The following is a 14,720-nucleotide window of genomic DNA, read 5'->3' as shown; positions in this document are numbered from 1 at the left end:
CCGCGCGCTGGCCGCCCTGGGCGCCAGGCCTCAGAGCTGCCGCCGCCGCAGCCGACGGACCTGGGCGTCCGCCCTCCCTATCCCATCCCCGAACCGCCTCCGCCATCGCCGCCCTCGGCAAGCGCCCGCCGCGGCTCGTCCTCACCCCCCGGCCTCGGCGCGGGCCGCGGCCGCTAGAGCCACAGCCGCCGCGCTCCTCTCCGCCGCGGGCCGCGGACGCCGCCGCCTTAACCGCCGAGCGGGCCGGGCGCGAAAGCTGAGGAGAACCCGGGCCGGGGCGCGAGGGCGCGCGGGCCGCCGCCGCCGCCGCGGGCGTTCGCGGTGCTCGGGCTCAGGCGAGGACGGTCTCCGTCTCCTCTTCCGACCTCCTCACTCCTCACCATCCTCCTCCCGCTCCTCAAAAGCACCCCCGGTCCCCACCCCCTCACGCCCCACCCGCGGGAACCAGGCCTCGGGAATTCAGGGGAGTGGCTGTGAGGGCGCGTCGCGGCTCCCAGCTCGGCCAGACCCTCTTCCAAGACATGGTCTGATTCTCATTGTGAAAGCTGCGCCCCGAAGAGGAGCGGAGAGTGGTGTCCCCGGCTGGGGGCTGCACGCATCTCCCGGTGCTGAAGCTCTGACATTATCTTAGGGTGGGGCGGGGAGGGCCCTGGATTTGGGGCCAGTGGGGGTGGGCGGGGAGGAAGACCCGAAGGGGAAAGGACTCTGTGAGGGAGTCGGTGAGAGACTATGGGGAAGGACCAGGAGCTGTTGGAAGCTGCTCGCACTGGAAATGTGGCTCTGGTGGAGAAACTCCTGTCTGGCAGGAAAGGAGGGATCCTGGGCGGTGGATCCGGACCCCTGCCCCTGTCTAATCTGCTAAGGTAAGGACTGGAACCGGCTCCGGGTCTGCACACCTCGTTGTGCATCGTGATGGATACGTCCTGCGCCTCATGGTTGTTGCACCTGGTGGCTGCCAGCGATTCATTCTTAAATTAGGTAGGAAAACAGAATGTGTGTATGGAGAGGAGGCATGAACCTCCCAGTCAGATTAATGCCTTAGATTCTTTGACTAATTTTAAGATAGCCTTCCATCAATGCGTCGGTAGCTACTTTTCTCTGAGCTGTGGTGCAGAACTTATACATGTACTAGTGTTGCTGGAAGAATTTCTGCGTTTCACCCTCTTTACATAAGTGTTTATTATATATTTTCTGCTTCGAACCCGGTCTTTTTTTTTTTTTTTGTCTACATAAATGAAATTGGCAAAGAAGTATTGCGTGCGTGCAATTATTCTGCAAAAGCCACAGCCTTTGGTTGCTGCTACCCTTCCCTTGCAGAAGGCATTTGCTGTGCTGTGGGATATGATCCCACAAAATGAAGAAAGTGAACCTTCTGATGAGATGTCATCAGTACAGGGTGTGTGTAAAACTTGATGAGGCAGGTTAGGTAGCCCCAGCAGTACTTTCAGCCACCTGGACATGGCTGAGTGAAACTTGGTTATTATATCTCAGGATGAAGGATGCCAGGTCGGGATTGGGAAAGTGTATATGGAATATAGTAGAGGCCTTTTAATGGGAAGATGTTCCCGGTGAGACTAATATTGCTTGGAGAATCTTTCTAAGATGACATTTAAAAAAATGTCAAGGTCTTTATTCAGCAGGCAGTACCTTGGAAATAGCAGTGTTGATTTGCATGTTTGAAAAACAATTAACTTAAAAGTTGAATTGATGGGCAAATGAAATCAGTTGTGAGGGAGGAAGCCTGAAGAATATTCACTAGATAAAATTCAAGGAAAGCTGTTTAGTTTCTAAAATCATGGCTATTCAGTTTACCCTGGATAATTTTGGCGGCATCAATCATTATTCATATCTTTACCCTAAAACATCTCTTAGACAGCTCAGCTGTACTTTAAAAAATTTTTTAAGCTCAAGTGATTTTCTTGGTTTTTAAAAACTGTTTCTTGCTACTCTTGACAGGTGCTTAATACAAACTTTTGGGTGATGACATTGTTCTTTACACAAGTTTTCATATGTTGTGGTGGTCAGATAAAGCAGTTATTTACAGTCCTGGCCAATAGGGTAAATGAGAATATTTCTATTACAGTGTAATGACTTTAGTTGGAAAATAGTTGATAGGATTTTAGAAAACTCCAAGTGATCATCTATACTTGTTGACAGTGACATTTTATTGGAATGACAGTTCACTTCAGAACAATGAATATTTATGGAACATTTTTTTCATTAAGTCTTAGAAGTGATGACTCTTGTGTGTACTCCCTTGTTGAGTAATTTTCACTTTCAATCAGAAGTAGATGGCACTTTTCATTTTTTCTACATCCTGTAGAACCTTGACTCATTTTATTATCTGGACTGTTGCCATGTCACTGTTTTAATTTTTCAAAATAGCTCAGCTCTCTGTAACTCCATCGGGGATTTTGAATCTAATAATGCCAGCCCTTCCAGATTGCTCTCTTTAGGAGATATGAGGGAAAGGAGATGTAAGGTAAAGGACTGAGTTTGGATGTCATTGCTGTTGTGAGTATGTATGTCTTCTACAAAGACTGGCCAAAGAGTTAAATCACATCCTCCAAAAAAATTTTTACAAGTATCAAATTGAAATACGTTTTTAAGACATGTACTTCAAATTTCTTTGTATATTTCTCATTTGGCTCTATACTTTGGACAAATAATAGAGTATCATTTATCATTTCTAATTTTACTGATGATACAAATAAGGGTCAGAAGGAAGTTAAGTACTTCTGGTTTTCAACTGTGGCAGGTAAAGAGCTTAGAAGTCATAAAAAAAATCACAATTAGACAATGTGTAATATTGCAGATTATAGCTCTAGTAATTGCCCTTAGTCACAGGTAGTGTATACAGAAGCAGTTTATTTGGCTATAGTTTTAAATTGCAGGTAAAATAAGTATGTTTGCCAGTGGGTCATATCAGTGATAAAAATAATTATGGCTAGAAACCTGTATCCTGAAAGAGGTTTCTAAAAATAATCAATTTCTTTGGAAAAACACTAAAGAATTCTTTGAGAACAGTGAGAATTTTGGTTAATTTCATTGAGATAAATGGTGTTTTAAAAAGCTTATCTTTGTGATAGAACTTAAAGGTAAACATCTTTTAAATACCTTCTCAGTTGTGCCATTTAAAAAAAAGAATAGATGTCAAATTTTAGGAATAGAATAGCAACTATTTAATGTTGGTAAACATAAATAAAACACCAAAATTTTGACCCCAATGTACTTCTTGAATGAGAGGTTTTCTCTTTTGCTGGTTTTGTCAGAGGTAGCAATAGTAGCTCTACAATGAGAATGCACATAGAAAACAAAACAAAACAAAAAACCTAAAAAAAGTGTGTTCATTAGAGTAGTTTGAACCAAGCTGTAAAACATCAAAATCAAAACCAATAACCTTTAAACTTGCATTTATCTATCTCATACTGAATAAATAACTAAAACAGTGCCTTTGAAGAAAATGAGAATTGAAATTATATTCTTTTGCTGATCCTTTGCATAAAATGAAATTCCTAAGAAGGCACATTTTATTTAGTTGTCACTTTATTTCACAAATGATTGTCATCAAAAGTTTATTTACAGGATAATAGGTAATTACCTCTTTTCCTTCAAACATAATGGCACTTCAAAATTTTAAACTATCTTGGAATGAATTGTGGAATAGGTTTGGTACTCCCCTGCCCTATTTTATTACTTGTGTTGTGCAGTAATAGGGTCGGAACCTGTGCTAAATGCGTGTGTCATCTCATTCAATTCTTGTATCAACCTTAAGATGTTGGTCCTCATTTCTTAGATGAAGGACTAAAGAGATAGGAAGATTAAGAACTTGCCTAAGGTCACATAATTAGTAATGGCAAAGATTTTAAGTTCTGTGATTCAGATTTGCCTTACTGCGTCTTAAGTCTTACTCACTGAATCTGTTTTATTTGCAAAAGTTTAAGGTACATGGCCAATTAGATAGTCTAATCTGAACACTTTTTTGCTATGAATAATAATTTAATTTAAAAATCCTTAATTTTTTTTTTGCTTAAAAAAACCCCCAAAACAACTTGTAACTGCCCTTTGAGGGATCAGTAGATAAAGACTTTTCTGAAGATGCTTTTGATCACATATTACCTACTAAGTGAGCAGTAACTGTATGATGGGGAGTCAGGTATGTTTGGGTGACACTGTGGGTTTTAGCAGTAGTAAAAATGACCTTGAATAAATATAAATATGTTTCTAAGCCTCACTGTGCTCTTCTATGAAGTGGAAATAGTAATAATACCTATCATATAGGGCTGCTGTAAGGATTAAATGAGGTATAAAGAAATTAATGCACATTGGTGTTCATCATTGTGCCGTTATTTCTCACACAGCTTTAAAGCACTTGACTTTATTTCTTTTTTTTCATTTTAGAAAGCTCTAATTTATTAGTAAACCTTCCCTTCCCTTCCACTGAGCTGAAATCTTCCTTTCTTGAACTGCTGCATTTTGTTTTTAAATTTTGGAGCTTTCCAGAATAAATTTAATCTCAACTTCTATGTAACAATGCTTCAACAATTTTAAGGTCTTTATTGCCACCTCTTCCTACTTTCATTATCAAGACTAAATATCTCAATTTCCTTACCATTTTGTTGACTGTCTGTCTTAAGGCCTTAATTATTAAGGGTTTGGCTTTACATTATACTAGGAGTAAATTTCTGTAGTAAGTTTTCCATTAGAATCACAGAACCTTAAAATAGAAAGGGGCCTTTTCATCCAACTTCTTACTTAGAGAATTTACCTCTAACATCCTTTACCAGTTATTCCAGTTCTGTTAAACCCTGCAATGGCTAGATCCATCCATTCCATTTTTGACAGCTCTAATAATTAAAAAAATTCATCTTTTATTGAGCTGAAATTCACCTCCCTGTAATTTCCAGCAGTTGGTACTAGTTTGGCTTTATGAGTCAATACAAAGTAGCCAGGGCAGTTCTTTAGCTAATATTTAGCTATATTGTTTTCTTATAACTCTATTTTTTTCCCAAGATTTTAGCAGCCTGTTGTCATGTGGCAATAGAGCATAGGTGGTAAGAACTTACATTTTTATACTTTTCACTACCCTCTTTTTCTTCTTTCATATTCTCAAATTTTTCAATGACTCTCTTCAAATCTGGTGACCAGAAATGAACAAAATGCACTAGGTGTCATTTGACCAGTGTAGAATATACTGGGATATTTGAATTAAAAAAAAGTTATAGAACAGCATTTGTAGTATGATCCTTTTCTTTAACAAAGAATAAGTGTGTGTGAACATTTATACTGTACATTAAGAAGTCTGGAATGATAAACACCAAAAGGTAAATAGTATTTTTTGTTGAATGGTGGAATTGTGGGTGATCTTTATTTATTTAGGCTTATCTGCATTTTCCAGTATTCTACAGCAAACATGTATTGTGTAATGAAAACCTCTAAAGAACCTCTCTTCAGGTTGGTATAAATTTAAAAATAGCAATCTTTATGCTTGGTCTTCCTACTAACATCGAAGCCACTTAACAGAACTATTAGCCAGCTGTTTCTCTCCAATATATCTGTTTGAATATTATGAGGTATTTTATCCATTGCCTTTCTATATTCACATTATGTTCTGTTTGTCATTCCTTTGATCTACCCCTGTAGTAGTAAGTCTATAAATTCCAGGAAAATTAGGCTACTTTGTTATAGCTTGTTTCTGATAGCGAACCATTGATGATGCCTAGTGTTGTGCAAATTCCTTCTACCCCCTTGCTTCTAATTCTTTTGGGTCTGGATACTTAGATTCATTTAAAGCATCAGTGTCTCTTATGATCTCTGTCTTTTTGGAGCTTCAGTAATCTCCTAGCATTATTTATCCTTTCTGGTTTGAAAATGATTCTCACTAGGGATAAGAACAAAGTAGAAGTTGGGAAGAATCAGATTCTTGGTGTTGTTAGATGTCTTAGGAAATTCTCTTGTGGTCTAAAACCATCCACAGTTTTACTCTGTGAGGGATTAAAGTTACATTAGCTGTCATAGCAGTGAACTTCTATTACTTCCCTCCTTTTTTCCAAACTTAGCTGGAAAGGACATTAGCCTTTTTCTAGGGCAAGTGTACAAGTTCACTTTTGTGTTTGTTTTCAGTTTGACCTCTCACCACCCTCTTTCATCCTTAAAAAAATCTGAGCTCATCAGAGCTCATTAGAGTACTCAAATTGAGTTGCTTCCCTCCTTTTCTTCCTTCATATTATATGTGAAATTTCATTTTATTTAACATATCTTTCATGAGACAGCTGCAGAGCTTTTTAAAATCTCTCTCTTTGGCATAACTACCTTTTAATCTAAACAAGAATAATTCCCAGTTAAACTGTGTTAAATTATTTCTTTTTTAGTCTAGATTAAGAATTATTTGTACTTTGATAAAGCAGTAAAAAGTTTGTTAATACCTCAAATTTACTTGATTTTCTTAATGCCTCAAAGAGTCGAATACTATGTAAAGTGTATTCAGTAAATTCTTGTTGAACATAAGGAATCCAGTTCAAAAGACTCCCATGTGAAGAAGTATATCAGTAAGAACTGAGGAAAAAATAATCTTCTTGTTATCAAAGGTATATAAACCAGAGAGCTTATAAATTTTTCAGATTCAGGATTCAGTTCATGAAGTTTTTGGTGATGGATACAAGGAGATAAGAGGCAACTTGGAAGTATTGTAATTTTCACAACTATTTGGGCAATTGTGGTTATTGGGACTCTGATATAAGGTACTTATTTCCAGGGAAACTGTATTAGTTAAATGCAATAAATCACAAATAGAGCAGTTAAACTGCATGGAAATGTTATATCTATAAAAATAGTCAAGTTGCAAGTGGGTTATCTATTTTAGATAGTAATGGTGTTTGAAGTGGTGATTGCACCATTATGTTCAGGGAGCTGTGTCTGCCAGAGTGAACAGTGCCAGCTGCATGATGGGGAGTGAGGAGAGAGGAGAGGGAATTTTGGTATTGACCTCTTTCTCAACTAAAGGGTTTTCAGCTCCCTCTTCAAAACTGTGAGGCTGATGTGTGGCAGGGAATTAGGACAACCAGCTGGTGACTACTCAACCTGTCCGTTTTTACATTGCCCAATTCCTAGTGCATCTCAGTGGTTTCTTACAGTTGCAGATGAGTGAAGTAGGTCTTCACTGACATGAATGCAGAAACTTACAGTATTCAGTAGTGTGCCTACTGACCTTAGCAATTTAACCTCTCGGGTGACAGTAAACACAATTTGATTAGTTCAGTTGTATACTGAAATAATTTACTTAATTATGCATTTGAGGTAATTTTGGAAAATTCTTTCAAAGAGCCTATTTTAGAACATTTTCCTGAGTATTTAACTAGAAATGGAAGCTGACTATAATTCAAATCATGGGTTAGAAAAGATTAATTTCAACCTACAGAACCTGAAGCTATTTAACATTTAATGCATTTCAGTGTGTCTTTGGTTTCTATTTTGAACATATTGCAGCATGGAATTAAAATATGATGAGTTTTGGTTATTCATTATATGTTGATATGAGAGATTATCTTACATTTGAAAAAGCAGGAATTTACACAGAAGACTCATCTGTGTGCCAGTTCTTTCTCTAGTTTGTGATGACATGGTCATGTAAACCATATGGCAGCCAGAGGCACAATGCCAGTTGACAGCCCATTGCATTTTTTTGTGTAACACAGATCTAAGCACTCTTCTTAGAGTCCGGTTTTCTTCTTTTGTGTCAGTAGGACAGCGGGTGAATTCTACATTTGTGTTAAACCTGGGTGAGGCTTGCAAGTGTGTGATTTTTTGAGGGTGAATCAAAATATATGTTCAAAGGATAAATTTTGTTTTCCTCATTTCCTTCTACTGTAATCTCCAAAGTTCACCTCTGAGAGTGTTTCTTATATATAGTGCTTTATTATTTAACAGCATATCTTTACGAATCTCTCTATAAAATGAATTTTGATTCAATTGTGCTGTAGAATTATTTGGGTTCTATTGTGTTGTGAGAGCAGCTTTATTTAAAGTGGTTAATTACTTCTAGTTAAGTGAGCTGAAACAATTGGCCTAAACTTGTTGCCCTTAAATTGCATCATCTCTTGACTGATGGTTGTGGGCATAAACAGCCAACCTCATTTCTTGCTGCCTGCTTGATATTTCTGTTCCCTGTACCCCATTTCCTCTAACCCTTCCTGCTCAAATTTCTTTTTCTAGAAAGAAAGTCTCTTCTCCATTCTAATTAGTACAGGTTCAACCTGCCTCTAGTTCTTGTGCCAACTGTCCCTCTCAAGAGTAGCAGATTTTGTGTGAGGAGTGGAGTTGGGGTGGGCTGTGTATAGTGACAAGTAGATTAAGAAGAACAAAAATTGTGGAGTTTACAGAGTTTGCTTTCATCATCTCTAGTTTCCTGCATATCTCAATGTTAATTTCTCCTCACATGTCATGGACTCAGTGCCCTTGTGCCTTTCCTAACGTTACCCCACCACCACCAATTATTTGTGGGTGCTGACAATTCATACTGAAGTATGATTGACTGGTAAAGGCTTTTAGGAAGAGGAAGCTCTTTTAGTATTTTCATTTAAAGACGAAACAACATTTAGGCCAAAATACTAAAGCTTTGGAACTCTAATGGCAGAGTTGATGGAGTGGATTATTCAGATTTTCAAGAGTGGGTTGGATAAAGGTGGTCATTTATCCTTTCTTCTTACAAGGCTGGTGCTGTAGAAGGGGAAAGGGATTTGATTGGAGACAAGAGAAATAGGATAGCATAGGGCTGGTGCTGGAAAATCCTTTTTTTTTTTTTTTAGCTACTTAATTAGTCCCTAGAACTTTTTATTGGATATCTGTTATATACTGATCTTAGGTATCAGCATATGGTATATATTTTGCCTATTTCCAGAAATTATTCCTAAGATGTTTTTATTTATTATAACAAAGATATAGAATTGTATAAGAGCTTTAATATCTAATGTGGTTTTAGATTCAAATTCTTCCACATCCATTTTCTTGTTATTAAAAAAATTCATGTTGTAAGTTTACTCAATATGTAGGTTTTTTCATAAACCCATGTTTCACTACTGGGGAGGTGTTTGAAGTTTTGTCCCCTGGATCCCAATTAGCATTCTTCCACACTAAAGTTTTCTTTTCTTTTTTTCTCCACCCCCCCCCAAATAAGTAGCCACTTTGAATCCTTGTTTGATACCTCTAGTTACTAATCTGCCTTTGAAATGTTTCATGTAGCATATAAATATGCTAAATTTAGTATCTTATGTTTTGAATATACTAAAAAATTGCTGTATTTACTTCAAGAATTATCCCTGTTTTGTATAGATATTTTACTTCTAGTATGGAGGCATGGGAGTGAGTGGGAGTTTGTGGGGAGCTGCAGGAATTATGCAGAGATGTTCTTTGGCATGGTAAACTACATGATGGTGGAGTAGCAACAGAGTTGCTTCCTTTTGGCTTGCTTTGGCTAGTGACCACAGTGGTCTGTTACTCTGAATTTCATAGAAACTTTGGAGACATAATGGAGAAGGTGAAGAATTACAAACAAGTACCTGTAGAATAATGGGAGAATATTTAACAAAGAGTTAATACAGTGTGATATGTGCTGTAATGGAAGTCTCAAACAATGCTACAGGAATGCCAGCAGCAAGGAGGAGATACCTTTAGTCTGTTTGGAGGAGTAGTCAGGGGAAACTTCAGAGAGGAGGTGATTCTTGAATCTTGTTGAATGAGTAGGAGTTTGTCAGGTTGACAATTTGCAGGAAGGGTGTTTTAGGCAAAAGGAACAGTATATTTAATAATTGTGTGTGAAAATGTAGAATATAATATGGGGTATTAGAAGTAGTTTGTTATAGAGCATGGATATGAGGTAAGTCTGGAGATTGAAGTACTTGTGTGCTGCCCTTAGGAGTTTGAATTTTAATCTGAAGGCCATGGAGATCCATTGACTTTTTGTTTCAAATTTTGATATGTTACTTATTCATTTATGATAATAGCATGACTGTGTTTCAGAAAATTGAGTAGAAGAGTAAAAATCATTCCAATCCTATTGCTAAAATAACTTTTTCCTATGTTTAATGTAGTTGCTGTTAGATAGAGCGTACAGTTTGAATCCTGAATTTTTTGCTTAGTGCTATATCAAACTTCTTCAGTGTTATTCCAAAGTCTTCATAATCATATTTTTAATCACACCATAGTATTCCATTTAATGCAGAATTTTCATAGACCTCTTCCATCAGAATCACTCCTGGTCGTTTGTTAAAAATATGCATTTCCTATTCCCATCTCAGACTTACTAGGTCAGAATTTTGGGGTATAAGGTCTGGGAATATGCATTTTACGAGCTTCCCTAGTTTAACTGCTGTGTACTCTGTAAAGTGTGAGAACCACTGATCTGGTGATGTATATACCATTACTTAAACATTCCCTTAATACTCGATACTTGTATATTTTAACTTACTTGTTATTATTATAAGTAATGTTTTGATGAACATTATTATACAAATCATCTTTTCCATAAAATTATATTCTTAATATACATTTCTAGAAGTGGAATTACTATTCTGAAAGGTATTTATTATTAACTCCATATTTATATATGGGGTAAAAGAGCAGAAAAATTGAATAACTTGCCCAAAGTTACAAAGCTAGTGACAGATCCAAGATTTAAATTCAGGTCTTTCTGATCCCAGAGATCTTTTTATTGTGCCATGTTGCTTGTTCCATAGGGACCAATGTATGTCCTTGGTTAAAATATGAAAATGCCAATATGATTCCAGTATATAAATAGAAAGTACATTTTCTACAAAATTATATAGTAACGTATTTCAGATCTTGCATAGTTCTCATTATTTTTGCTTTTGCTCATCATACAGTTTCACATTATAGGCAGTATTTTGCTTTACATTTGTTTCTTTTTTTTATTTACCAAGTTTTTAAATTTTTTAAAATTTATTTTTATTTTTTTGGCTGTGCTGTGTGGCATGCAGGATCTTAGTTCCCCCACCAGGGATTGAACCCGCGACCCCTGCAGTGGAAGTGTGGAGTCTTAACCACTGGGCCTCCAGGGAAGTCCTACATTCGTTTCTTGATGGCACATAAACAGTAAACTGAATTCAATGTTAAGTTAGTTAAAGATGTTTTAAAATATTTCTTTGTCAGTCATCATTTTCACCTTAAACAGGGTGGAATTGTTTTACCCAAAATTTCTTAGGCACTTGATGTTATATAACTTCTGTTGTCTTCAAAGGTGGTCTAATAACTTGTCAGATGGGTCTGATTCAGATGGGTGTGATTTATATCTCCTTATTTCTTCCCTCTTACAAAAGGAGGAAAATAAAGTGTTCACCATAGTCCTCACTTAATAAACTTTATAGTTTATCTCTTTCAAGCTGATAAATCTGAGCTCATAGTTCTTAACTGAGCTCATTAACAACTCAGGGACCTCATCAAATCTAGTGTTAGGCTGTGTAGAAAAACCAAGGAACCAAGGCAGTTAGGACCTTCACCTCCTCTCTTTCTGTGCACCTCTGTCCCTTTTCAGAGCCTTTCTTTCTGTCTTGGTTATGAGGCATTCTTTGGCTTCTTTTATCTGGAACTCAGAACTCTCATTCAGTTTTACCCTGTACCAAAAAAAGTTTCCTATATTACATTTTATTCCTTCATGCCTTAGATCTCCATTTTCAAAAACAGCAAATGGCATAGTAGAAAGAAGCAGCAAGATGTAATGGAAAAAGTCTGAATCTTGGGATTGAATGAAAACTGCCATTGAATGGATTTTTGGCCCTTGGCAAGTTATTCCACTTCTTTGGGCTTCAATCTCCTCATTTATAAAGTGGAAATGATAATACCTGTCTTGTAGAGTTGTAAAAAGTAGAGATAATTTATATAAAGTACCTAGCACAGTGCCTGTCACATAGGAGGACTCAAATGCATGCTTCTGTTATTATTATTATTACTAGGACATTAATGGCTGTGCAAGGAATAATTGTATAGATTCAGAGTATCTTTATTTCAATGTGAACTCTGGGATATTTGCATTTTAATAGGTAACTTCTTTAGGGACATTGTCTTAGCCTAAATCGTTAATGGTATAGGCACCAAGACAGGCCATTGGGGATGATGATTTGTCCAGTCTTCCTGACTGCAGAGCTAGGGATTACTTTTTCATGCCTACTTTTAGGAGTGGTTCTGGTCACCAAAGATTTAGCCTTTATTCTTATCTTCTACATTCCTCACAAAGCTAATTTGAACAGAAAGAAATTGTGTTCTGTTGGAGTTGTATGTGCTCTGCTATAATCCATGTGGTTAATGGGTTCCTAATAAGCCTATCATTAATATTTTCCTTATTTTTCTTTTTAAAGCATTATTAATTGACAAATATTTTGAGGGTGTGTACTGTGTATTTACCATGATGATGGTGCTTTGGAGGATAGAAAATAGACTTCTCTTTAGGCCCTTACAAAAACTGCACACATAGGATGATAGCTAACTATATAGTAGTGTCTAATTTTACTAGGGTCTGAGAGCTCATAAATTCAACTTTTTCTTTGGCTTAGTCCAGTGTCAACATTTGGCTGTCATCTTCCACTGCATGCCAGTATATGATCTGAATTTGATCATAAATCACGTTTAAGTAATTCTTTAACAGCTGAAGATAGAACTATTTACTCTCAAATATTTTTCTTTAAAAAATTAAAAAAATAATCACATACTAGAGGAAAACCTGGAAGTACAAGGCAAATAACTGTTTCTTTTCCTGGACCATTTGAGAGTAAGTTGCCAACCTAATGTACTAGCACCGCAGAATACGTTAGTTTGTATTTAGATATTTCCTAAAGACAAGGATATTTCCCAATATAACTACAGTACCTCCACTAAAATCAGGAAATAACCACCAGACCCCACTCAGGTTTTGACAGGTGTGCCAGTGGTATGCATCATTGGGATCCAGTTCAAAATCACCAATTACATTTAGTTGTCATACCTCTTTAAATTTCTTTGGTATGCTACAGGTTGTCAGTCTTGCCTTGACTTTTATGACCTTGACACTTTTCAAAGACTATAGGCCAGTTATTTTGTAAAATGCCCCTCATTTGGGCTTTCCTGATGTTTTCTCATGCATTTTGGTAGGAATATCACAGAAGGGATGCTGTGTTCTATTCATTGCATCCTATCAGATGGCATGTGATTTTGATTTTGTCCTATTTCTGATAATGTTCTCTTTAATCACTTGCTTTTACTAGTGTCTGTCAGACTTCCCTATATACAATTACTCTTTTTCCATTTGTAAAAACTATTTTGTGGGGAAGTACATTTAAACTATATGAGTATCCCATTCCTCATCAAACTTTCGCTTATTTATTTATTTATTTATTTATTTGCGGTATGCGGGCCTCTCACTGCTGCGGCCTTTCCCGCTGCGGAGCACAGGCTCTGGACGCACAGGCTCAGCGGCCATGGGTCACAGGCCCAGCCGCTCCGCAGCACACGGGACCCTCCCGGACCAGGGCACGAACCCGCATCCCCCGCATCGGCAGGCGGACTCCCAACCACTGTGCCACCAGGGAAACCCTTCATTTATTTATTTATAGGCATACCTCAGAGGTACTGTGGGTTCAGTTCCAGATCACTACAATAAAGCAAGTCACATGAATTTTTTGGTTTCCCAATGCATATAAAAGTTATGTTTACACTATACTATACTATAGTGTATTAAATATGCAATAGCATTGTGTCTAAAAAGCAAGATACATACCTTAATAAAAATACTTTATTGTTAAAAATGCTAAACAACATCTGAGCCTTCAGTGAGTTGTAATATTTTTTGCTGGTGGAGGGTCTTCCTTCGATGTTCATGACTGCTGACTGATCAGGGTGGTGGTTGCTGAAGGTTGCGATGGCTACGGCAACTTCTTAAAATAAGAAAATGAAGTTTGCCATCTCAATTGACTCTTCCTTTCACAAATGATTTCTGTACCATGTAATGCTATTTTGTATTTTACCCACAAAAGAGCTTCTTTCAAAACTAGAGTTAATCCTCTCAAAACTTGTTGCTGCTTTAGCAACTAAGTTTGTGTAATATTCTAAATCCTTTGTTGCTTCCATCTCAAGCAACTCCTTTCTTTGCCATTCCATAAGCAATTTCTCATCTGTTCAAGGTCTATCATGAGATTGCAGCAATTCAGTCACATCTTCAGTTTCTACTTCCATCTTTAGTTCTCTTGCCATTTCCACCACATCTGCAGTTAATTCCCTCACTAAAGTCTTGAACCCTTCAGTAATCCATAAGGGTTGGAATCAACTTCTTCCAAATTCCTGTTCCTGTTGATCTTTTAACTTCTTCCCATGAATCATGAATGTTCTTAATGGCATCCAGAAGGGTGAATCCTTTCCAGAAGGTTTTCAGTTGACTTTGTCCAGATTCATCAGAGGAATCATTATCTGTGGCAGCTATAGCCTTATGAAATATGTTTTTTAAATAATGACTTGAAAGTTGAAATTACTCCTTGATCTGTGGACTGAAGAATGGACATTGTGTTAGCAGGTGTGAAAATAATATTACTCTCATTGTACATCTCCATCATAGTTCTTAGGTGACCAGGTTCATTGTCATTGAGCAGTAATATTTGGAGAGGAATATTTTTTTCCTGAGAAATAGTGGGCTTAAAATATTCAGTAAACCATGTTGTAAACAGATATGCTGTCATCCAGTCTTG

General features: G+C 37.4%; 1 protein-coding gene across 7 annotated transcripts in view; it reads left to right on the top strand.

The window, feature by feature from the left end:
* The first annotated feature begins 323 nt into the window (after positions 1 to 323).
* The window catches only part of ANKS1B (ankyrin repeat and sterile alpha motif domain containing 1B), a 1,184,309-nt gene continuing 1,169,912 nt past the window's right edge, over positions 324 to 14,720 (top strand). For 4 of the 7 annotated variants that reach the window (XM_029204271.1, XM_029204270.1, XM_029204269.1 and 1 more), the window contains exon 1: positions 324 to 863. In XM_029204271.1, the coding sequence (XP_029060104.1) occupies positions 730 to 863 (134 nt within the window). In that variant the 5' untranslated portion in view covers positions 324 to 729. The remainder of the gene's footprint in view (positions 864 to 14,720) is intronic. The other 3 variants (XM_029204272.1, XM_029204266.1, XM_029204273.1) reach the window with 2 other exon arrangements.

The sequence above is a fragment of the Monodon monoceros genome, unplaced genomic scaffold (genome assembly GCF_005190385.1).
Source record: "Monodon monoceros isolate NGI ecotype Baffin Bay Population unplaced genomic scaffold, NGI_Narwhal_1 Super_Scaffold_6, whole genome shotgun sequence".
Lineage (NCBI taxonomy): Eukaryota > Metazoa > Chordata > Mammalia > Artiodactyla > Monodontidae > Monodon > Monodon monoceros.
The sequence above is the reverse complement of the archived record's forward strand: the minus strand, read 5'-3'. Positions and strand labels throughout refer to the sequence as shown.